This window comes from Anticarsia gemmatalis, chromosome 8 (assembly GCF_050436995.1).
Source record: "Anticarsia gemmatalis isolate Benzon Research Colony breed Stoneville strain chromosome 8, ilAntGemm2 primary, whole genome shotgun sequence".
NCBI lineage: Eukaryota > Metazoa > Arthropoda > Insecta > Lepidoptera > Erebidae > Anticarsia > Anticarsia gemmatalis.
Genome location: NC_134752.1, coordinates 7,995,828 through 8,020,095, shown reverse-complemented (window position 1 = coordinate 8,020,095; position 24,268 = coordinate 7,995,828). Strand labels below are relative to the sequence as shown.

Below are 24,268 nucleotides of genomic sequence, written 5' to 3'. Positions count from 1 at the left end.
TGCGTAATCGCTGCCGGATTACGCGCAAGCGTGACTTCAATCTAACCGACATATTATCTAGATGACCGTTTTTGAATTTAAGCGAAAGTTACGCTACATTTGAGTTTAGTTTTAATGTCAAAGGTTTAATTGCGTGTGAATTGCATTTTACTGTAACCTGAGCGATATGATACTCTCAGAATCACTCATAATCTATACTAATATTATAAAGCTGAAGAGTTTGTTTGTTTGTTTGAACGCGCTAATCTCAGGAACTACTGGTCCGATTTGAAAAATTCTTTCAGTGTTAGATACTCCATTTATCGAGGAAGGTTATAGGCTATATATCATCACGCTACGACCAATAGGAGCAGAGTACCAGTGAAAAATGATACAAAAACGGGGAAAAAATTTATGTGACGCTAGCGAAGTTGCGCGGGTCAGCTAGTCTGTTATAATACTCAGAATCTGTTATAGCATTATATCAAATGTCTGTGTAAGCTATGATCTTTGTCTGTGGTCTGCACATGTGGTCAAAAAATAATTCTCTCTGTCTTAAAATACCATGTATTAAAGGTCAAATCTCGACAAATCCAAAAAAGCACACGACTTGTTATAGTTTAACAACAAACGAGCCTTTGTTCATACGCAAGAGGTCAGCAAACGCGGTGGTCCCGAGTGCGCGTACGCCGTAACTTTACGCAACTCAATGGGACCTCAGCCTTCGGCTTTCCGCTTGCGTAACTTCGAGTTTTCGATTTCTTCCAGCCTCGGGCGGATTCGCTTTCGTTCTCGCGCTTTTGTCAACGCATACATCACTATAGATTAATGTATGTTATTGTTAAAATACATGTATGCTTTTGTTCTGTTGATAGGACGATATTAATCTAGAGGTATATTATTGATCGTTGTAATTTGACATTCCCGTTCTAAATAGAAACAAGTGAAATAATAGTGGCGGTGCCCGAATGAAGCTGTAAGCAATATAGTTTATTGACACTTAAACCATTATTGCAGAAATTATTTAACTGAACTTTACGTACAAGTAACCATCACTAAGATTACGTTACAACTGCGGTAGTCTTCAGAAGACAGTAACTAATAAGATGATATATTATCCGGTTACCAACCCAAGTATATGACTTAATATTTTATTCGGCATACATGTCCGACTGTTCTACACCTACACAAATGTCAGGCCATTCATAAGTTGTTACATAACGTCCATTAACCGAGTGTGTGCTGTCAATCACCGCACTTCATTATCAATAAAAACGTACTTAAAAGTTCGCGGAAGAACATCACATACGTAGAGCCGGAACTTGGATGATTCCGAGTAAAATAAAGATATATCATGGATTGTACAATGATGTTTTTACCTTTTACGATCACGAAGATCCGTGTGAAGACATTAAGATGCATTCTGTAAATAAACACGTATAGAAATCAAATACATACTAATTCTATGGTATTTATTGGATATGTCACAATACATTTTTGCATACGATTAAAGTGTTGTAAATCCTCATATTGCATACCGACACAAATGAGAAGTAATTAATCGGTTTCGTAACATTATATGCGTATTCATTCGTCGACTGTGTAAACCTTTAGCTTACTTCAATTATTAGCGAATATTTACTCAAAGCTTTCGCTTCACACGAGTGGACTTATGTCATTTTAAACATCTTTCATTTAATTAGCAACCACACCTTTTTGTCAACTTGGTTTAACAATTTGCAACGCGATTTCCGTTAGCCAACTTTCGTGTGTCGCAAAAAGTTAATGTAAAATTTTGATTCTTAGGTACGATGTTTTGAGGTGAATACTGTTGTTAATTTAATTAAATGTAGCTATCGGAAAACATGGTTGCAAACATTTTGACATTGTCCTTTCTCTTATATTGCGAGCAACAAACAAATGCGTACAGTCATAAAGTCGGGCGCAAAGTACGAAGGCCGAATGACCGACAGCAGTAAGTGTTACGGTCGCTACAGACTGTTAGGTAAGAGACCGCGTGCTCATCATTACGGCATAACAACGGGGTAATAATGAATTTTCTTCCTTCCTTACGTATTGCACAATATTACAGCTACTACTGACATAACTACACTTATAATTTTTTGCCTGAATTGTACAAGTGTATTGATTAAACTTCGTAATTAGTAAAACGAAGAATACTGTTGTATTTGCAAGGATAATAGTGCAGTCACGAGATAGAATGCATGTCATGTGTTTTTTTTTATTCTAGTGCATCTTCGCAGATACGCAAACGGAACTAACACAAGGTTCATTACTTGAGAAGACTTCCTTCCGCTTCAATCTCAGGCAGTGATGGACCATGTCAAATATGCTAATATAATTTAATGAAAAAGTAATCTATTTTTATTATCTCATCACTTTGGGTGTCTATAACAGGCAAAATAATTAGAATCTACATATTCACTTCAGTCGTGAGACTTGCACGTGGGCGGAACTCAAAGACGCGGTTCTATTAAATTATTGTTTTCCTTATCTCATCATCTACTGAACACGGGCTCCCACCGAACCCCAAGGTTAGAAGCTAACTGCATGGTTAAGCCTTTATCTTATAAGTTACTGGTATTAATAATAAAGTTTTGTAATACCGCATAACTTTCTAGCTCTTACAAGATAGTAAAAATGTATCTTTTGATTTACAGCGAAAAGTAACGCCCTTAAGTAATTAAAAACAAGATTATTTTTTGTTACTAAGCAAAATTATACGGTAGGCATACTTTACTGTTCTATTATACAGCATGGTGTTCATAATTTATGGACGTAAGAATACTTAATTTAGCTAATCGCACAATCTATCAAAATCACAGTCACTATAAAATTTCCGGAGTATTTTTTACATATAGATGTTCACAACAATTTGATAGACAACTCATTCGCAGATTGATTTTGCCATATCGAAAAAACATTCGTAAAAAATAAGCGCCTGATTAATTTGCTACCTTTGATTTTTAATTTATGAGTTATTAATCAGGGAAATAAATAATTCATATCAACACACTGACGTTGACTGAAATATCGTTCCGTATCGCTATTTTGATGAAACTATTCGTTTATTCGTAGTGACTAAACGAAGGTTGACTAGGCAATTAGCTTAACATAGGTGATGTTGTGATGTATCAAAATACGATATTAAGCAACATTATGATTTATCACTTTATGCAGTGTTTTGGTCTTTGTTTCTTAATGCGGTAGATACCGGTTTTTCGAGTCTTTAACTTATTAATACATCAGTATTCAGTATATGTTATAAAGAACGTTATTTTTAACATATTGTAATAAACAATCTTACCCTCTTATTCATAAAAATATATGAAGTTATGAAAGGCTTGTAAAGTGTATTGTTTCTTTCACTCCTCAGCGAAACGAAGAAGAGAATACCTATGTATTTTAGTAGTTTATTAACTAAAATAGGTTTATAGTGTGTTTATGAATAAGAGGGTTAATAGTATCTTAGTCACAAAACATAAGAAAAATATTTCCTCTAAAGTTACACTTTGAAACGGAACTACATTACTCATCTTCACGCACGTTTACTGAGTTGACCAATCGTACGAACGCTCTGCTATTAAACTCAGTTGGCGAATAAAAAGCTCATATCACGGAGGCCGGTCATTTGGCCCTCTCAATGACGTAATCAGTGACGTCAATAGCAGTTCAAACCGTCATTTATCACTTAACGTTTTTCCCACCTGCAACCTCATCCTAGTGAAGACGTTTTGTGTACTTATTGAGGAAATAGTAACATTTACATTAATCATCATGTCTCTACGTATTGAAAGAAAAAAAAAGGATTAACCAGAGATACTCGAGGTTCTATGACTCAAGTTTGACGGCTGTTTCTTGAAATCCTGTACGATATCTAGTCACATATTTCACAAAAACTATGACTAACAAAAGCTACGACTAAGAGCGGAATAATCATGATAAGCGCGGGTAAGACTATGGGCCACAGCTAACTATCAATCGCGTTTTCTACTGCAACAAAGCATTATCAAAATTAGATATTTCTTATTGTTGCACACAGTTACTTCCCTGTGCTTGTGTTACCTTGAAATCAGACGGTAAAACAAATCGTTCACTTTATATCACAAGCACACATATTACCTTACAATAAGTAGTTATTTTCGGTTAATTATATGCAACGCAAAGATCACATAATTCACCAGACACTCAGTACCTGTGTTATTAACTTTGCATACGAATAAGGAAGGTAATAAATGAAGCAAAAAATCAATCTGAATATTGTAAATATTACAGACTATTACTACTGTGTATCGCTTTGTTAGATACAGGATGTGTCAATATAATTATGTAATGGTATGCTGATATAATAACCTTTTAATGAAATACACATACATCGTGTGAAGCAAATATGTAAGAAGCTATGTTGTACTAATTAGTTAGAACACCTTTACAAGAAGTTGTTGCCGCGTAATCATTTCTTTTCCTTGTTGGACGTAATTAGCACCCTCTTTAAAACTCAAATGCCACTTTAATTGGGGACAGATTAAACGTCTAAGATATTTCCCTTATTAAAACAAAACTCAAAAGATTTATTTATCACGTCCTAATCTTCAGACATATAAACAACCAAAACATCTTAACTTAATCACACGTCTACGAAACTACAATCTCTCCGCTAGTATCTTTCACAATCGTACACCGTCATTGCAGCTACCGGTCATAATATATCATCCAGTAGCATTTATTATGTAGACTTTGCCTTATACATCAATACCTTTAACTGGCCCAATGACCGATGTGAACTTGTAACTTTTACAACAAATATGGTATCGTATATATCTCAGTTGCCCACAAAGGTCACGACTACTACAAGCGTTAGGAAGTAATCAAAGGCCAATCAACCTTCTTTAAGCTATTGTCGTCTTTAATTACAATCGCGGTGTAATAAGACAATTAATAAAAACGTCAAACAAAGGAACTGCACTCGCGCTTTCCGTTGTTTCAATTTGTCGTCGCGTTTAGAGATGGATGATAAGCCTGGTTATAAGAAAAACTGGTCTTTCTTTTGAATGATTGGCTTGGATTTTGATATTTATAACCAAAACAGTTAAGCACCTATATTTTTAGGGAAGATGCAGATTAGAGAATCATGATACCCATTCATTTCATTTTTCCATTTCATAACCTTTTTTAACTTTTCTGACATAATTAAAACTTTGTAAAATTGTCGCTTTTAAATCCACGGTAAAGATAAAATGTGTTTTATCTTCCCGAAAAACTTAATAATGCTTTCGTTACCCGGATGAAATCAGTACTTAACGTGTTATTATAATAGAAAAACAAATTACAAATAATAAAGTTATTTATAAGCAAAGTATTCACGATACGATGTACCTACTGTATTATTATAAAGGTTAAATACAGGTTTTACATTGCAATATTCAACAAGCCATTTGATGGGAATCTTGTAAATTATTCATACACATTCTTAAACGATTAATTGCTGTGTCTTTTGAAAATTTCAATTGTTGTCCAGTAGTGCGTGATCGAGAGGTGTTTTATACTAAACACTAAATGCTAGTTATATTGTGTAGACATCACAATTAATTGGTGTTGACACTTCAATTAAACACACAGATTCTAGCCAATGAAACGTAACTAAGTGTTTTGTTGAGAATTATGGTACTTAGTACACGCCACGTCTAGTTAACTAAGGCTTAACAACCCAGATCTATCTCTCTATATATAGCCCGCTCCTACCCATTATTGCCAATAGGTCTCCCCTTAGTACGCCATTTTTTGCCATTCTGTGCTTATCTCATGCATTTGAGTCTAACACATTTCAAGACGTCGTCCGACCAAAATACATCCCAGATATTATTTATTGCTGATTTCACCACCTTTTGCTAGAACATTGACTATAAAAGAGTTTATTGATGTAATTTTAGCACACCTGTCGTAATAGCATTTTCTTTTATTGTATCAGTATTTATCGAACAGAACGGCTTTATACAACGCGTGTTTGTAACTTCGTTATTAAGTGTTTAATACCCAGTAACATTTAATTTATGACCCAACGTAAGTTAAATATGTTTAAAATCTCATGTGCGGTCATTGTAATCGTGAGAAAGTATGTTTGCTAAGCCTATTGCTAACGTTTGAAGCGTGTTATCAGGCAGAAAATTAACGTTAAGAAACCACTTATTAACTATTGTTATAAAATATGTTATGTAACTGACACGTCTAACTTCTAAGAAATGAATTACTGAGACACTCGTAATAGTGTAATGTGAATTGATCAATGTGACTTCGATTATAGAATCATTCTTTATTATACTCTAGAACGTCTAATAATACGTGCGAAGCTAATATTTTATGTTTTAGTTTATGAGGTCAGGTCAAATATCGTATTGTGTCACACCACATCGTAAATCAACGTTGCAGAAATACTTACATAAATTAATGCCTGGACAACGCAATACTGTAAAGATACGAGATATTTAACCATAGAATTTTAAAAGCTTTTTGGCAAAGCATTACAATTAAGTTACATCGAGTGTATGGCTTGCTTAGCAGTAACGAAAGTCCGTCTTTAACAGACTCCTGCCAACAAATTAATTACATTGGTAGAGATAGTGAACAGAACGTCATAAAAGGTTTTAATACTCAGTTTTATAGATTGTAGTATAAAATACTTTTATTGTTCGTTCCGATTTTTTTGCATTAAGTCCGTGATTAACTGAACTTGCTTCACTTACTTTTAAATGTTTTTATTTATATTGTTTTTTACTAACAAGCAATTAAATTGCCAGTCAAATACCGCCTGTTAAAAGGCGAGCACCTCTCGACGCCAAGGTTAAGTGCAAATTATTCCAGTTTTCACACAAAAAAGGACCTAATAAACGTACTCGAAATATTATGAACATTTGTAGACAGATACTCGACCCCGCGACACAAAGGAAGGTAATGCGTTTTATCAGATCTTGTTTTGTTAAGTGCGTATCAAAAATATTTTAATTCTTTGGTTCCGAATACATAATGTACTTATTTTGCATATTACGCTTGCGAATTGCCTATGATCATTCAAATCTAAATTTAAAATTTGATAATGGTCTGTCTATGAAAATAGATGCGTCTCGATGTCATCAATATCTTTAGTACTAACGTTTTTAAAGACAAAGAAAATAATATTCATAGTCTAATGGCTTTAGGAAATGTCATTGTCATCGAACGTAGGTAGAGGCGTTGAGATTTATTCTACAATCTTAGGGGCGTACTTAAAACTTAAATTTTACGCACGAACTTATAATTTTCCATACATATCTGGAAATCATGACTAACATACGATTTACAAAAACATTTTTATTACACAAATTTTCTTTAAGATTAGAAAGTCGACTTTTGTCCTGTAACAGAAGAACATTTGACGTTTAAACAAACACGTGTTATTCTCGTATTTATTCTTCTTTCATATTGACCTACGAATACAAACAACAAAGTCTAGCATCTTCGGAAGTTAATTTACATTTCTGTCATAATACTACATTATCTAATAAGAAAAGGAAAGCTCTCGCGTAACAGATAGACAAACAAGAATACTTCACATCTCGTGTGACACTTTATTATGTTAAGTATTTATTTTTGAATATTAATGATGGGTTATTTATTTAAAAACAAACATTTGTTACGTCATCAAGGGCCGCATAAATTACTGTAGCATTTGTTTATAGTGAAGTATCAATATAAATTTTCTCTTTCCATTGATCACGACATTATATTTTTTATTGCCAGTCTGGAGCTATGGCACGTGTATTGCGTTAAGTTGATTGACACCCATATGTTTTTAGCGCATGAACGTTACAAAAAAAACCATAGACCACAAGGAAAAACAACGAACTGTTAAGAAAATCGTTTATTAGTTCACGGCTTAGTTAGCTAAATCTTAAACTTTCAAGTTAATGGGAGTGATTTGTATTTAAGACTAGAGTAAATTTTGCTTGAGGTAACGAAGCCATGCAATTTTGTGAATTGGCAAAAAATGTGCTATATTTTGAAAATATCGACCAATCAGTGTTAAAACGCAACAATGTACCTAAGTCATGGACCACACCTTAGCTGGACAAAAGCGTGTGACAAATACATATCTTCAATACTGATTTTCACTTTTAAATGTCTCACACGTTCGAACAGCAAACATCACATTGTGAGGGATTAGGTAACCGTTTTTCCCCGAGCTCGGTAGTTTTCGCAAGCGTGTTGCCACACTACAGCTCTAAGAGTCAACGTTAATTGGCATGGCCTAAAGCACATTTACCCGCCGTACCGGGAGTGTTAAATTCAATTTGGTAGGGTTATGCTGTCACGTGATGTTGGTCACACCGACTCGATCGAGCGTGCAGATCGATGATTGAGGTTGATTTCCGCTTCACAATTAAGCAAATATTCACTTTCGGTTTTTTACTGATTCACCTATTGAGCAAGCTGACACGTATTTCTAGATTCACTTAATAGTATTGTTACAACATTACAGAAAATATCACAAAAGACTTAACTTACCGTTCGATCCAAGATCTAACTTGCTATCTTGAGCATATTTTATTTATAGGTATTTTACAACAACAAATACTTAAATTATTTATTTTACGAAAATTCAAAGTTTTTTTTAAGCCAAACAAAATTTTAGGATGAAAAGATATGACGTCTAGTTTGCATTCTTTAGAAAAAATTTCCCGCCAAACAAAGTCCGGGTATTTTCGGCCAGTAAATTAAGAACAAAATCGGTCAAGTGCAAGTCAAACTTGTGCAATTTGAGTTCCGTAAATAAAAGAGAAATAGTCGAAGTTGGAAACAGGTGTTTAATTACAGTGACAAAAAAGTATGCAACTGTGTTTCATTCGATTCCTCAATGTTAAAAGAATGCTTAGAGTTTTTAGCATTGAACTCAGGTTAATCGATAAAACTAGTTTTGTAATAAAGTAGTCTATGTCTATAACCTAAGTCCATTTCATTGAGAAGTGTTACTCGTTTATAAAAACAAACAGAGGTAGGGTGGGGCTTGCCTGATACACACGGTTGCCCAAGACCCGCATGCATGTAAACATATAACGTTACGTCATCTCATACGCATAATGCGGAAACGTCGAAGTGCGAAACATTTTTCACAAAAAAGTACGGCAAGTAAATACCGAAAATAACGTTAGTAAATTAACAATCAACTTTACAAAAACTATGACAAAATACATATCGCTATATAATTATAAAGGTTTCTTTTAATTGTTTTACTATTATATTTAAAGCAAGTCCAGCGGGTCCTGGCACGTTATAAAAAAATAAAAAATAATAGTGATTCAAAATTAGTTTCGTTTCTTAATTCAAATAAAATAGAGTTTTTTCACTGATCGAGATCCGGGGTAATAAATAAAGTTATGTGTTTTATTTTGTTAAATTATTTTTTAATAATATTGCAAATTTTATTTTTTATGATAAAAATAATATAAACAATAACTTTACAGTTCTTAAACTAAAGATTAGAACGTACAAATTTTAATAAATCTATGCTATCTTATCTTATTTATTTATTATTAATAAGCAGTAGAAAAACCTGATTCATTGCTTTTATATAAATTTAAATGTCAGCTAGCAACCTATGCCGGTAGTTTACAAGCTTCAGTCCATATTCGGCAAATGTAACAGTAACGTATGTAGTTGTTTCCTGACGTTGTAATTATATTACATACGATTCACACGTGTACTTCTAGTGGGTTGAAGACTCAGAAGAAGCATTCAGGATGTAGTCTGTCTCTAAGTAAAGGTCGACAGGTGTCCGGCTTGTGAGGTCATCTTTGAGCGTTCCAATCATGTGCTCGACTTTTTGTTGTTTTGTTAATACAGGTTCAAAAATATTGGAATATTAGCACCTGTTACTACTCGGTATAAATATGGCTTTCTATAAACTACTACATTCTTTTTCGGCTCATATTTTTTTTGGAGTAGATAATATTTTATAACAGGCACTTAATAATTAACACCTTTGTTTTGCATTTCTTTTTTATTGCCATAAACTGAATTTAAGAAGAAATCATCAGCGAGTTCAATTTTTGTTTTGTTTTAATAAAAAAGCGGGAATTGGTATATTGTGTAATTTGTTTGTAAGAGTTATGTATACACGGACAGTTTTTCGACGATTCAAGAGTACAATAAATAAATGTAAGTTCATATTTGAGAATTTATCGCAGTCCACACTTCCACAGGTAATAATATTTAACATTAAGATCTATTACAGGTACATAACTATCAATGTTATAATAATCAAATTAAAAGTATCTTAAATGTTCAATGAACCGAAGTTTTTTGTTGATAAAAATCCCTTGCCTTTACCATCTTAATAATATGAATGAAATTAAGCATAATTATTAGAAAAAATTGTTTAGTAAAAAATATCATAGCTTGGGTAAAATATAAGGAAAAACGGTTGTTTAAAGACAATTATTATGTAGAGATAATCTTTTAGACAACATAATTTTCTGGTCAACGATACCCTTCTTTTTGGAGTAGGTAATTAGTTTTTATAATACCTACTAATAAATTGCTCAATTTTGATTCGCCATGATGATGTTTTATTTATTTTTCATACTCACGTGATGAACTCATTAAATGCTGGTTACAGTTTGTTTGAAAGAAAATATATTTAGGAGTGAAAAGATTCGTTAGGTTTTATTGAATACTAATTATAATTATCTATTACAATTTCGTGAGCTTGATACCTATGTACTATACTAACTCATTTCTTAATTATATCCTGTTCTAAACCTAAGCAATTTAAATAGTGTTTTAGATCTTATATTATGAAGGTAACTGCATCAATTAAATGCATTAATTTATTGGTACAGACACAAATAAGTAAATATTTCTAATATGGGATCAATAAATTGCATAGAAATATCATTCCTTAAGCTATTATGTTGTTCACAAGCAAACATTATACTAAAGTTTTTGAGAGGTACATATATTTGCTAAATACAAGAAAGAACAGGAATGACTACAATTATTAATTAGTTTTCTTTCTCTCTGTGAAAAATAGATAACATAACGTGTTTTATCATAAATAGAAGAGTCACTAAATAGCATAAATGTTTTTTTTTGTATCATACTTTTAGATAGACCATTTTTATTTCTTGCATCGAGATATTAAGTATTAGTATGCTTTTCCGTACAATTCTACATTAACTGAGCTACATAAAATAATGGTCAAAACTTACTAAGAATTTGTGCCTGTGAACCCTTAAGCCATTTCAAAAGTAAGATAAATGTAGCTGCCGGCTCTTAGTCCAAATAAAGTGTAGGTCACTTTGTACTAAGCTGCTCTACTTTCAACTATAATCCGATCCTTTCAGTTCTGTTTCGTTGACGTGACTATAAGGTCAGTAATAATGCTTATCCGTTTGCCGAAATGACTTAAGTTGACTCTACATACATGGTTATCCGATTATGTGCAAATCACATGACTATTTACACAACCTTCCCAAACGAACAATGGGTGTCGGAATAAATCTCGAGTATCCTAGACCACTTACGTAGAGATAAATCATCTAGATAAGCCGAGCGCGGTACGTAAACTTTCAAGTATCTAATTGAGGCACATTTGTTTGTTAAAAAAATTGTTGCTAGGTATTCGAATATAATTTGATGCCGTTAACACGTTAAGTATCATTAATTACCTATTGTTGCAAGTGTTATGAAAGCTATTCAGACTATATTTAGTAGTGAGAAACTTTAAGACTTGTTTATAGGACAAACTAATATAATTTCTGCATGGTGCATCTTTTGAACGCAATGCTAACGACCGTATTTTGTATTATATTTCCCTAACAACAGCGTCGTTATGCGGGTCTACACGTAAATCCATGTTCAAGCATAAAAAGTTCGTGATTACAACACTTAATTGACTCGATTAGTACCTCGACTGTCCCACTTATCTTTGCATAGTGACTTACTTCTGCAAGTTTTCCGATCACGTGCACATTGTTACATTATCTACGTATGTATCATTGTGTAAATGACTCGCCTCTGTACATGGTATCAGCTGCATATTAAAACTCCAATTGGAAAACAAATGAGTCCACATGTCACATCCAGTGATCGTTTTCGTTTAAGTTTCGCCACATTCTGACCTTGTCCAACATAGTAGTCGATATCCATTTTAAGTGTTCAAACTTTTTGGTCACGTACTTCCCTCGGCACTTTCGCTTTACTACGTTGCTAATATCCTAATGATAAAGAGTAATAAGATCTTATTGCCACTGTGACATTGAATTCGTCTGGGTGTAATTGCCAACTTCAATGGCCTTCGTAAAAGCTCTTTATACAAGTTCCAATACCGCGAAAGAATATCGGAAGCGATTGTTTTGGAGGATAATGCAGTATTAATTCATTGTAATTACCGTTCAAGTGTTCATATCAAAAAACAAATTTAATAACGATGTTTTTACGATGATAAAGTTTTATTGAAGGTGTTCTTAACTTACAATTTAAGTATGATTTAATCGTATTGTTATTTAGTAACGATTATGTAGTTAAAAAATACGTATTGAGTTGTAGTAGCCGCCATAAAAACGATTTAAATTGTGTGCTTTATTTTTGTGTGCTTTTAATTAACGGCTGATTACTTGATAACAGTATTTGAACTGTCATTGTTTTAAATTAAAACAACGCATTATCTACAAATGACATTTGTAAGACAACAGATAGATATGTATATAACAATATATAGACATTTAAAACACAAAAGTGTACAACATTCGTGTTAGCGTGTTCAGAATGACCTACAATTGAAAAATCCACGGAATAACTGATGAGCTTTAGCATTTATGTAACAGCATACCATAGCATACTCGAAATCCGGGACCGTGAAAGCGGCACGTTGACATTTAGTCATAATATCGTGCTCGGCAACAGCTGACTAGTCGTTTGTTGTTCCTTTCAAGGCGAGACACACAAAAAGTCCTAACTAGGAGATAAAATGCGTGCTCCAGTTATGTAATTTAAACAAGTTTCACTGAATTGTTAAATTTATTTCAAGAGAAAACCGTATAACATAAAAAATATAATATTTCCATGTGCTATATGCACTATAGCTTCTCCTAAATAATTAGATGTTGACCTAAAATAATCAGTCAGGTTATCAAAAATTCATCGTGAATTAACACAAAGTAAAAATTTAAGAAGCGGAAGCTGAGTTTAAAAGAGGTAGTTTAATTCCAACTTACGCATTACATTTCATGACTTCTTAACAGCTCATTGTGTCCAAATATTGGGTTTATTCTCAAGCTCCATATATGTATGACCTGATGATTACTTCCATACAGAATAATTACATGCATCTCATATCACCTCCGGGTTCAAAAGAAATCGTTTAAGTTTTGGATCGTAATTGCTTTGTCCTTAGTCGTGTCTCACGAACATCATGATATTTGTGGTTTAAAAAGTTGTTTTAATTCACTTTTACATAATAAGTGCACTATGTTGTCTCGTAAGTGAACTTATTTGAAACAATTTCCAGTATAGTCTTAGCTTGTACTCGCATCTTCCCACCCTTGAAATGACTCACGACTATTTTGCAGATTAAGAATGGGTTAATGGTCAATGTTAATCAGGGGCAATGTAGCTTTCTCAGGAATGTTTATAATGCTGTATTTTCACAACTTACGCTTAATTTCTCACAAACAATAAAAGTTTATCTCTTTCAAATTTTAACAAGTTAGATTTATTGTTACTAGAGTTATTATAGAACATAATACTACACGGTATTCTCAAAAAAAATGCCAGTGAACGGTGAAACCATTTGTAAAACACGTAAAGAATTGTGCAAATTAGATAGTTTCTCACATGTAATTGTTTTACTTTCTTTCCCGTCTAATAACTTCGCAAGTGTCTTCAATCTTTTTATATCCATATGACCATGATTCAACGTATTTCAAAGACAATTCGTGAGTTCGTGAGCACACAATTGTACAGGTAATTACCAAAACAATGCATCTGTGTATTAAAATAATTAACTTAAATGTACAATTTGTTTGTTATTTCATAATAATATTTATTTACAATTACTTAAGGTTTAAGGTAATTATGGTTTGTAACGTTTCCACATACGTTGTGTTGAATCTTATCTGTAGGATACTGAAGAACAAAAATACTTAAATACACACAAACGGAAGTACAATAGAGGTTAGCAGTAAATAGCCTTTTAAAGCTGTAAGCTAAGATTATCATGTACTCTGCCTATGATTATAAGTATATTATCTGTGCTCTCTGCCAAGGGTTGAGTGGCGATGTACGTATTCGTATTACTTTTAATTAAAATTTTCTTCGGCATTCGAATTACAGCCTAAAAACGCATAATTGAATTTTACGTTCGTAAAAAAATCAATTAGTGATATAACATAAACAAAAAAGTATAATTTATTATTATATAATATGAAACTGTTACTGAACTCAAAGGTCAACCACTTACACTAATGCGGATATAAATATAAACGTAACTAGTTTAAAGCTATTTACAACACCGGTATAGAATTATTATGACTAAGTATTTTGCAGTTTCATTTGCATACTATGTGAAAACAAGTAGCATAGAACATTTACTATTTTATTTTAGTAAATGTGCAATTAATATAACTTAGAAATCTTCCTTATAAGAATTTAAAAAGGAAAGTTAGGAATATGGTATATTATTATATGATTTAGATTTATACATTTCTTGAATGACTAAGTTGTAGTTTTACAAAACCAATATACGTAAGTGAATTTTTATCTAATAAAAATTAACGATAAAATTCTAAGCCTTCGAATTTAACTTATGTTGGATTAGTTACGGATCGCTGAACCTTATGTGAGTAGAAAGTATGAACATAATATGTTATAAAACTTATAACCGGTACTGTATAGTATCATAAGAGATCATAGATAAAAATGAAAGCGAATTATCTTGCGGTCTTTGGTTACCATGTGGTCTAAGAAACCCTATATTATATGCATAATGTAGATAGCACCGAGGTTGCTAACCTGAAACAAATAGGCTTAGCATTGCCTATTTTAACCGTTTTCATAATAAATTTGAGTATTTCACTATTATCAACCAACCTGCGGGCTTACCACGTACCTCAGTTGACATTAACCTACATCAAATTGATGATCACTATTCAGTACATAGCTGCGTTGACGTGACGGTTTAATCACTATAAATTAAGGGAGACAACGATGTACAGTAAAATGGCTTTCAAATAGTTGCCAACTGAAAAACGTGACAATGCCAACTACCCTTGCCTTCAGATATTTTTCAGATATATGTAGATACATTATTTATTATACGTAAATAGATCTCAATCACTTCACATAGAGTCTGATTAGGCCTTTAGTGACCACTGACCACTTGTAATTATCTACTAATGTTTAATATCTGAAGAATACAGCACATGTACTTAGCAGTCATAAACCAAGTTTATAATTATAATACCTTGAACTCCAACGTAACGTGTGCCTTAAATGTGGGTTAACGACATATTAATAGTATTTCATAGTCAACGTTTAACAGAACGTAACGACAAACGTAAATCTATACTTTTAATAATATTATAAAGCTGAAGAGTTTGTTTGTTTGTTTGTTTGTTTGTTTGTTTGAACGCGCTAATCTCAGGAACTACTGGTCTGATTTGAAAAATTCTTTCAGTGTTGGATAGAACAGTTATCGAGGAAGGCTTTAGGCTATATATCATCACGCTACGGCCAATAGGAGCAGAGTACCAGTAAAAAGTGTTACAAAAACGGGGAAAATTCTGACCCATTCTCTCTTATGTGACGCAAGCGAAGTTGCGCGGGTCAGCTAGTGTGATATATTTCGACTGTTTTATAGTTATTTATAATTGTATTCATCTTTATTGCGTTCAAGTTAACGGTATGTCTAGTAAATTTAATTAGATGGATTTATAGTAGCTTGGAGATTTACGGTCTAAATAATAAATAGTAATTTTGTGGTTACAGTAAGCTGTATAATAAAAATATCCAATTCAATAATTAATTTATTGTCGGGTCGGGACAAAGAGCAAATGAATTCTACTGAATGTAACCTGCACGCTTCTTCTAAGCCAGTCGTTTAGTAACCAAATATCAAACATATATTAAATTATATCAATTGTATAAGGAGCTGCGGAGCTTTATCATCAGATACGTGACTATATTTCGAAGAAAAATCTAGGTACTAAATCATATTTATTTTTGTTACAGGATACGTCGAAGTTTATTGCTTTTTGCGGCTGTACTGGCTGTACAGGCGAGCGCACAGAAAGCAAAGTTAGATGACAGCAACATTCAAGCAGTGCCAAGCGACTTGAGAAGAGCCGTTAGTGAAGCCCTCGCTTTAGAAAAAAGGTTCTTATTAGGCGCTAGCGATGCGTAAGTACCTTATTTGTTATTTTATAATAATATGTATATAATTATATTATGTATTTATTGTATATGATTTCGACAAAGCTGTATTCCTACTTACGTGAAATTATTTTACCGTACTTATTATGTAAAAAATGAAGATATATAATATTTTTCCCTCGGTTTTGAGAACAGTGCAACTAAAAACTGATAATCTTTCGCAACTAGCACTGCTGTTGAAATTCATATTGGTCAAGATCATGGAAAAAATGGCGGCTAAGAAATATAGTGAAAACATATAATTATATTTATTTTATTCTTATTAAAGCCATGCTTGGTTGATAAAGCGTTACTTGGTTGAAATATTTTTTCCCAAACACCGTATCCACGCGCTATTTTTTTCATTAATTACCATATTTTGTTTCCATCACTAAATATATAGGGTCACTGTTTTTGCATTTGGTACACTAACTGTGATCTCTAAAATCAAAGTATTCGCTTCTCAAAGTTATTCGATGCGGATTCAAGCAATGCAACCTTTTAAGTAGAGATTTAAATACAACGAGCTATGAGTACAATCAGTAAAGCTTTAGCATAATGAGTGCGGAAAAATGTTTTTTACAATTCGCAGTTTCATGTCACACCAACGCATATAGCCATAGGTCATATTCACATGTTTATTTTTGCTTTAATGCCCCAAATATCATCATCATCAATTTACAATGACAGTATTTAATATTTGGTTTAATCTCACAGGCACAACTGCTCAGCAGAGGAAGACGAATCCAGCAGAATTCCGTGTCCTCCCAGCAAGTACCGCAGTGCAAGCGGTGAATGCAACAATGTACGTCACCGGCCGTGGGGCAGGAGGGGAGACGTGTTCCTTAGACTTATGCCGCCACATTATACTGATGGTGAGTGACCACTATGACAATCGATCTAATACAGTATTCAGCATGACAGGACACTTACATTAAAGGTAATAATCTAGAGCCTGGTAATTTGTTTCAAGCAATTAGAAATTAAATAAATACTTAGGTAGGTAGGTTCTTTGTCTTAAATAGTTGGTTCCAATCGTGACATTTGATAACCATTATTAAATTTGTTAAAAAATGTTTTTTTATTCAAAATACGACTGTTTCAATTCAATTAATAAATGAATCGTATTATTTATAAAAAAAAAATTTAACGTCATTCATCATACAACAAAACATAAATGTGCAGTTGATAGATTCATTTCCTTGACAATTAACGAGAAAAAAGTTAAAAACAAAAATTAACAATAGGTGCTTAATTTGGCGGGTTTTTGTGCCAACTAGTATTGCGATGTCCGTAATTATTGCAAGATGGTTTTACCTTAAGAGAGACATTTAAATTGCTATCATCAAGTGTGAACAAATCACTTGCATTCACGCCACCTGCCAGATGTTATGCAAGTAAATGTATGTATAGTCACTACCTTAAACATGCAGTTAGACGACGTCTCATTTTCAAACTCATGAAAAGTATTAAACATATTGGAAACATACATCAAACACTCCTTATTCCCATAAGAAAAGATTTTCAAAGAAGCGACAATTCTTTTAAATACAGTACCGCGATTTTCTACCACTACCGGCTACCGACAACCGGCTAGTTATCCAAAAATGTTGAATGACAAACGGTTCAGCGCCTCTAGCGGGCGTCGTAGAAACTATTTTGGTAGTACATTTTAAATGTCAAACTCTCAATTGTGGATGGTTCCAATTGTAGGGCATCGTGCTACTGCATGCTTATTTTGATGCACACATCTCAGACACGGCAAATACCTATAGTATACTTAAACTTTTATTGATAAACCCGAGCTTGAAAATGTGACCATGTATACCTAACTCGCTCGTGACTGTACATCATAACAGTCAGTGATCAAAGACAACCTCTATGCGTTATTATTGCTCATTGTAAAACGCGTAAAGGTTACGATAAAGAGGATTAAGGTTGTGGTTGACTCGTCTTGAATATGACTACATAATGTTACCTATTTGTAAAATATGTTTTATTTATTACTTCCTTTGATTTCAAAGGCTACGTGTTTTCGATAAAGAGGATACGAACTCAAGTTTTTAAAATATAACCGTTTGAATACAATACATAATGCTTTCATAATTAATTCAGTATTAAATGTATGACCGTTGCCCATAGTGAACCTTATCTTTGATCCAAAAATAGCAAAGCAATAACAAAGCAACACCGGCAATCACCCAATATAGTAAAAAAAAACATCAAAGTCACTATCTACTTTTGTGTTCAATGATTCTCCTATACGTGGTAACCTGCATATAAAAACATTGTACGTTGTCAAAAAACCCCCATGGCATTCAACATAGTTGTCAATTTTATGTAAATGGGAATTTTCAAATGACTTTGGTTTTACCCGTCGTCGTCTTGACAATAACAATACATATAAATTCTGTGAAGTAATCTTAAGTAAAATGCGTTTTGTAACTATTTTTTTTTTCCAAAAAGTGACGTAGATGAATCAACATTTTTCTATAAAGACAAATGTCAAAAACTGAGTATTAAAATGTCTTCTTCTTTTACCAATATAAGTAATTGTTATTCACTTAAAGAGTTTACATATTTTATTATTACTTAAAATAAGTTGGCTTGATATTTTAAGCAGTAGATGTAATCATTTTACCTTTAACTTTAACCTTACAAATCCATATGTCATGATTAATAATGTTTAGCTACCATAAGCGGTAGCAGGAGTATAATTTGATAAATCATAATGAAGTTTATAATATTTTTGAATATTAATAGTTTCTTATAAAGATGTATCATAAATACCTTCAAGCATTGCGACACAAAGATGCCATAAAATGCGTATTTCGTAATAAATGACAAATGACTACCAAACGCACATGACAAACATAACTTTCCTTTTTAAATCACGAAGCTTTGATAAGACTGGCTGTCGTAATACGAATAATGTTAGATGGTCTATTCATGGATATGCAGCCCGAGAGATCATACAAGATATCCATTCATTAAATGCGGGTGATTTGTCTCATTCAAGACGCGGAAGCGAGCTCTTCTCAGACAATAGACTAAGAATTTCCAACGTCCGAAGCTATATCTTAACTCGATACAAAAAGCAAATTGATTACAGGCCACTATCATCTCCAGTTACAATATATCTTCTTTTTAATTTATTGGATGCGTAATTTGAATCGATTTATTGCCAGTATTACCACAATTTGTAGATATCGCTTGTGAGATTTAACTGTAAATAAATTAAGTATCGGATCTTTCGGTATCACATTCTTATGTCATGTGTACGATAATTGCTTCGATAAATCAGATATTCAATCTTGACGTAGGCACAAAGATATATATAAGATGCAACATCATTAAATCTTCCGTTATTAAATATTAAAACACAGGATTTAAAAAACGCTTACGCTATTCTTAACTATTCTGAACTTCGCTCATCCTTAAAATATTTGTAAAATAAAAATTTATTAGTCTGGCACAAATCACTACTTATCAGCTATTAATTAGACGATATTTAACTACGAGGTTTTTTCGTAAGACTGCTGCCTAAACTATTTAACTTGTTAAAATACCGCAGTAAAATACACGAGAAATTAAATCCTCTAACGAAACTCTTTGGAGCTTTTTTGATATAAGATCAGATTATAACACAAATAGCCGCTCAAGAATGTATAAGTATCTAAGAACATTAAACAGCCTATTATTTATTCAATAATAATACTCTAGATTATTTTTAAATAAATAAAACGTATGTTATAATAAAAAATATTATATTCATTTCATACTCTTGATATTATACTTTAAATACTAAGCAAAATAAAACAAAATTCATATTTATTCATTGTGCTAATCTGATGGTCCATATTTAAGTTCTGACATTAAAATACTCGGTGCTATTACGATCTAAATACATATTTATCTATCTAAACGTCTAGCTTTTAATTATTAATCGGTCTAATATTTGCATACATATTATATTTCAATGCACATACCCATTAGCAATCAGAGCAATGCGTTAAATCTTAATGCATTTTGAAAGGATCCTATAATAGCGAAGATGTAATAGCCCGTCGGAAGGTAATCTCTACAACATGTACAATTTATTGACTTTAATATGCTTAATTGTATATTTCGCAAGGATCATGAAATAAGTGAACCGTTTACGTATGTCGTTGAAGGATACTTAAGGAAGAGAAGGGATTTTATAAACGGCCTGTTAATCTTTATTTTATCTGCTCAAGAACGCAGTGACGTTCGATGAGGAAGACGCTCTTCCTACTATTTTAATGAACCGAATATTAAATAACTAGTCTAGATAATGAACTGCTGGTTCCTACTCTAGTTTTAAATTTATTGTTTATATTAAATAAGAATTCGGAGCAGCTCTAAGATTATACAGCTAATATACAATATACATCGTTTATTTACCACTCAGCCTTCAAATCACTCCCACCCAACTAATCTATTGTTTTCCTTCTAGGAGTTGCTACGCCTCTCTCACCACCGTATCTGCCGGACGCCTCGTTAGCAGTTCATGCTGCGTCCCAACTGACTCCATCTGCAGACCACGACTATGTAACCAGTATGCTCGCCGCCTGGGGACAGGTCCTCATGGATGACCTTATTGCCACCGCAAATGGGAACAAGGTACTACACCTACTACTTTGTCTCATTTTAACATTTGCAGAGAAACAAAAACAAAAGGGCGACAGAGTTCAACCTTGCAGTACTCCTTGAACTATGTCATAATGTTCAAGAGAAATAGAAACCTAGTTGGCTTATGAATACAATAAGCATTTGGCACGTTGAAGACCCACTACACAAACGATAATAGAAACAAGGTGCCACAGGTTTGAATATTCAAATTCTCAGACGCTATGACAACCATATTAAAGTTTTGTTTGGTTTCTAAATGCTTATAAACTTATTGTACCTACACATGTCAAGGTTTAACAAATATTAACAAAAAACTACAATCACATATCCTTCTAAAATTAGTCTCTGATTCTAAAACGAATCTTAAAAAGTTCAATGATTTGTTCGGACTTTTGAATGGATTCGTTTCAGTCTAATGTAATACGTAATGGCTATAATCTGTTACGTGTCTAAGCTTGAGTCTAAATCACACATCGTGTGTTTATTGTGAAGGCCAGCGGACGCATGCTTTTTGTTAAGAGGAACGGATGGTGGCGCAACTTGACACCTATTCAATGCCCGCGTAATCATCCATCTAATGATGCGCACCTCCTATATACGCGATTTTTTTAACCAACTTGAACTTGGCCGAGACTCTACCAATTATAACTGATTATATGTTATTATCATTGATATCTTAGGTTGAATTCATAGCTGTATTATTGTAAAGATTCATTGATATATCTCATGGTTAACTTCGAGTGTTCGCTAGAACATAAATGTCATAATCATGGGCTTTAGGTTTACGACAATTATTATGCCTAAGTGGAAAAAAACAGAAAAAAAGGGATGTATGTCAATTTTTTTTTTACTTTTTGAACAGAAATATGATTTTATGAAGATAAGAAGGCTACGTACTCATTTTTTTTATGAACAAAGTAATTGTATGCTAAAGATTAATGATAGGTGGACGTTTATTAGAGGGTTATTATAAAGCTTCATGTAATTGACTATGAACTTTATCAGTGTCCTTGTAAATAACAAGCTTAAGTAATAAACTGTTGTATTAGAAAATAATATGCTTAATCAAGCACTTTTAACAGCCAGTCACGTCGTGACATTTTCATTAGCGAGTTATGGGTAGATGAGAAAGTCTTCGTGCCTTTAGCTGCCACGGGACGATTATATGTTTATTATAAAAAATCTGCTTAAATCATTAAAAGCCGGCTTTATAATTTTCGTAGTGGAAAACAAATGTGTTAACATTCTCATTTATAGTAATATGAATTTTATAGAATCTTCTAAAATAAAAGCTTATATTGTCTGCATAGAGGCTTTAGAGGATACATATCCTTATTCTAATCATAAAAAGGCGGATGTTGCTATGCGTGCTTCTAATCGGTCACGTTCCTTACTCTTGCAAAAACTAGTAATGTACCTGTTATTAGTGAGTGCTCACGAGTCCTACGCGAACTACGTGATGAACATCCAAGTGGTTTTTTGCCAATTTCAAATCGTTAAAACAACTAACAAGGATAACATTTTTATTAACCTTGCGAACGAAGCACGTGATGCTGTATCGAGTTCACGCGGTCAAAACCAGACTCAAAACATGTATTGTGTCATCATTAATAGGCGTTCATTATAAATTATACATTAATATTATGTTAAAAATGTACAATTTTATACTAAAACTGAACACATCAATAACAAGTGAACACAAGGCTGCGTTTCGTAATCTTCGTGATAGTTCGCGGGGTCGCATAGAAAGGTTACGTACGTAGTCGCAGTGAAAGCAATGATGAGGTAACAGGCTAACAGGCGATCTCTTATTTCCTTATGGGCCCACCTTTCGTGATATAGTATTAGTTTAACAGGAAATCGTTTCAATTGTTAAACAGCGGATATTCTATTGTCTTTATAAAATAGACTTTGCCGTAAATAATTAATACTATTAAACATAATAGCTATGTTCAAAAGCGAATAATTTGATGACGACACAAATTAAAATTGAAGTACTTCAACTAATTGGCTTGATATAATTAAAGGATTAAAATTCCAATTCACATTTACGTGATTACTTAGTAGTTCGGATATTTTGTTTGATCTTTAATGTAATTACGTACGTCAGAATTCAATTACTGAGATACAACGAGACATTAAGTAAATGGCTTAAATGTTTTTCTTGGATCGTACACATTTTATGGTAATAAAATATAATGAAAAAATAAGTAAAATACGAACAAATGTGACTTATACCTACGTTCTTAGGTACATAATCTACCAACGCATAAAGGGCATAGTAACAAACTAAGATTTGGACTATACAGTCTTGCGCACAATATTCATTATGTTAATCTTTGAGGTATAACGAGATTAGAGTGATTAAACTTTCTCTGTCTCGGTACAGAGGTAAGCCGTGCATTCAAATTCTGTCAAATTACGACCGTATATTGTATATTTGACTATGTAACTGCCTGACAAATAATAGTAGTAGTATTAACAATAGTAGCATAAAACGACATCATGTACCTACCTATGTGGTACATTGAAGTGTCATGTCAAGAGAAAGAAAACATAAACAATACAACAAAAATTTAATCCATACGTATTATAATACTAATGTAGTTATTAATTATCTAACTGGCATGGTTCTCTGCGACCATTTGACAATAAGACTTTTTACTTCACCAACATACAGCCTCTAACAATATTTTAAATCAAGTACCACGCACATTATTCTAATTTTATCATTTACGTAGGCCTTCGCTCATCGTTCCAGTTCAAATATTTATTCGTAATCGTTTATACCTTCATAGTATTTGCAGTATCTCTTCAATTTAATTATATTTAAGTATACTAACTCAGATATTCAATTAGCAAACGAGTTGTAGGATAATCACTGGGTGACCCACTCAATACAACCGGTCTATTAGAACTATAATTTTATAATGTGTGTAATTCGATCACTTGAATCTATACAAGACAAAACAGCTTTTAATAGCATACACAATTGACGGTATAATTCTTTGTTGATGCTGATATTGCGTTTCCATATTTACTGTGCGTAGAAAAATCAAACTGCATAAAACTGTTATACTAACGAGCTGGTTTAATGACATGCTTATTATCCAGATTATCATGTAAATAGGACAATACGCATGTCAAGATCGTATGATTTACGGATTAATATAAC

The 24,268-nt window shown here is 32.8% G+C and overlaps 1 protein-coding gene across 1 annotated transcript in view; it reads left to right on the top strand.

The window, feature by feature from the left end:
• Positions 1–24,268, top strand: part of LOC142974946 (uncharacterized) — a 42,022-nt gene that overhangs the window by 4,280 nt on the left and 13,474 nt on the right. Inside the window, exons 2-4 of the mRNA XM_076117524.1 lie at positions 16,261–16,428; positions 17,158–17,315; positions 20,918–21,084. Coding sequence (XP_075973639.1) covers positions 16,261–16,428; positions 17,158–17,315; positions 20,918–21,084 — 493 coding nt within the window. The remainder of the gene's footprint in view (positions 1–16,260; positions 16,429–17,157; positions 17,316–20,917; positions 21,085–24,268) is intronic.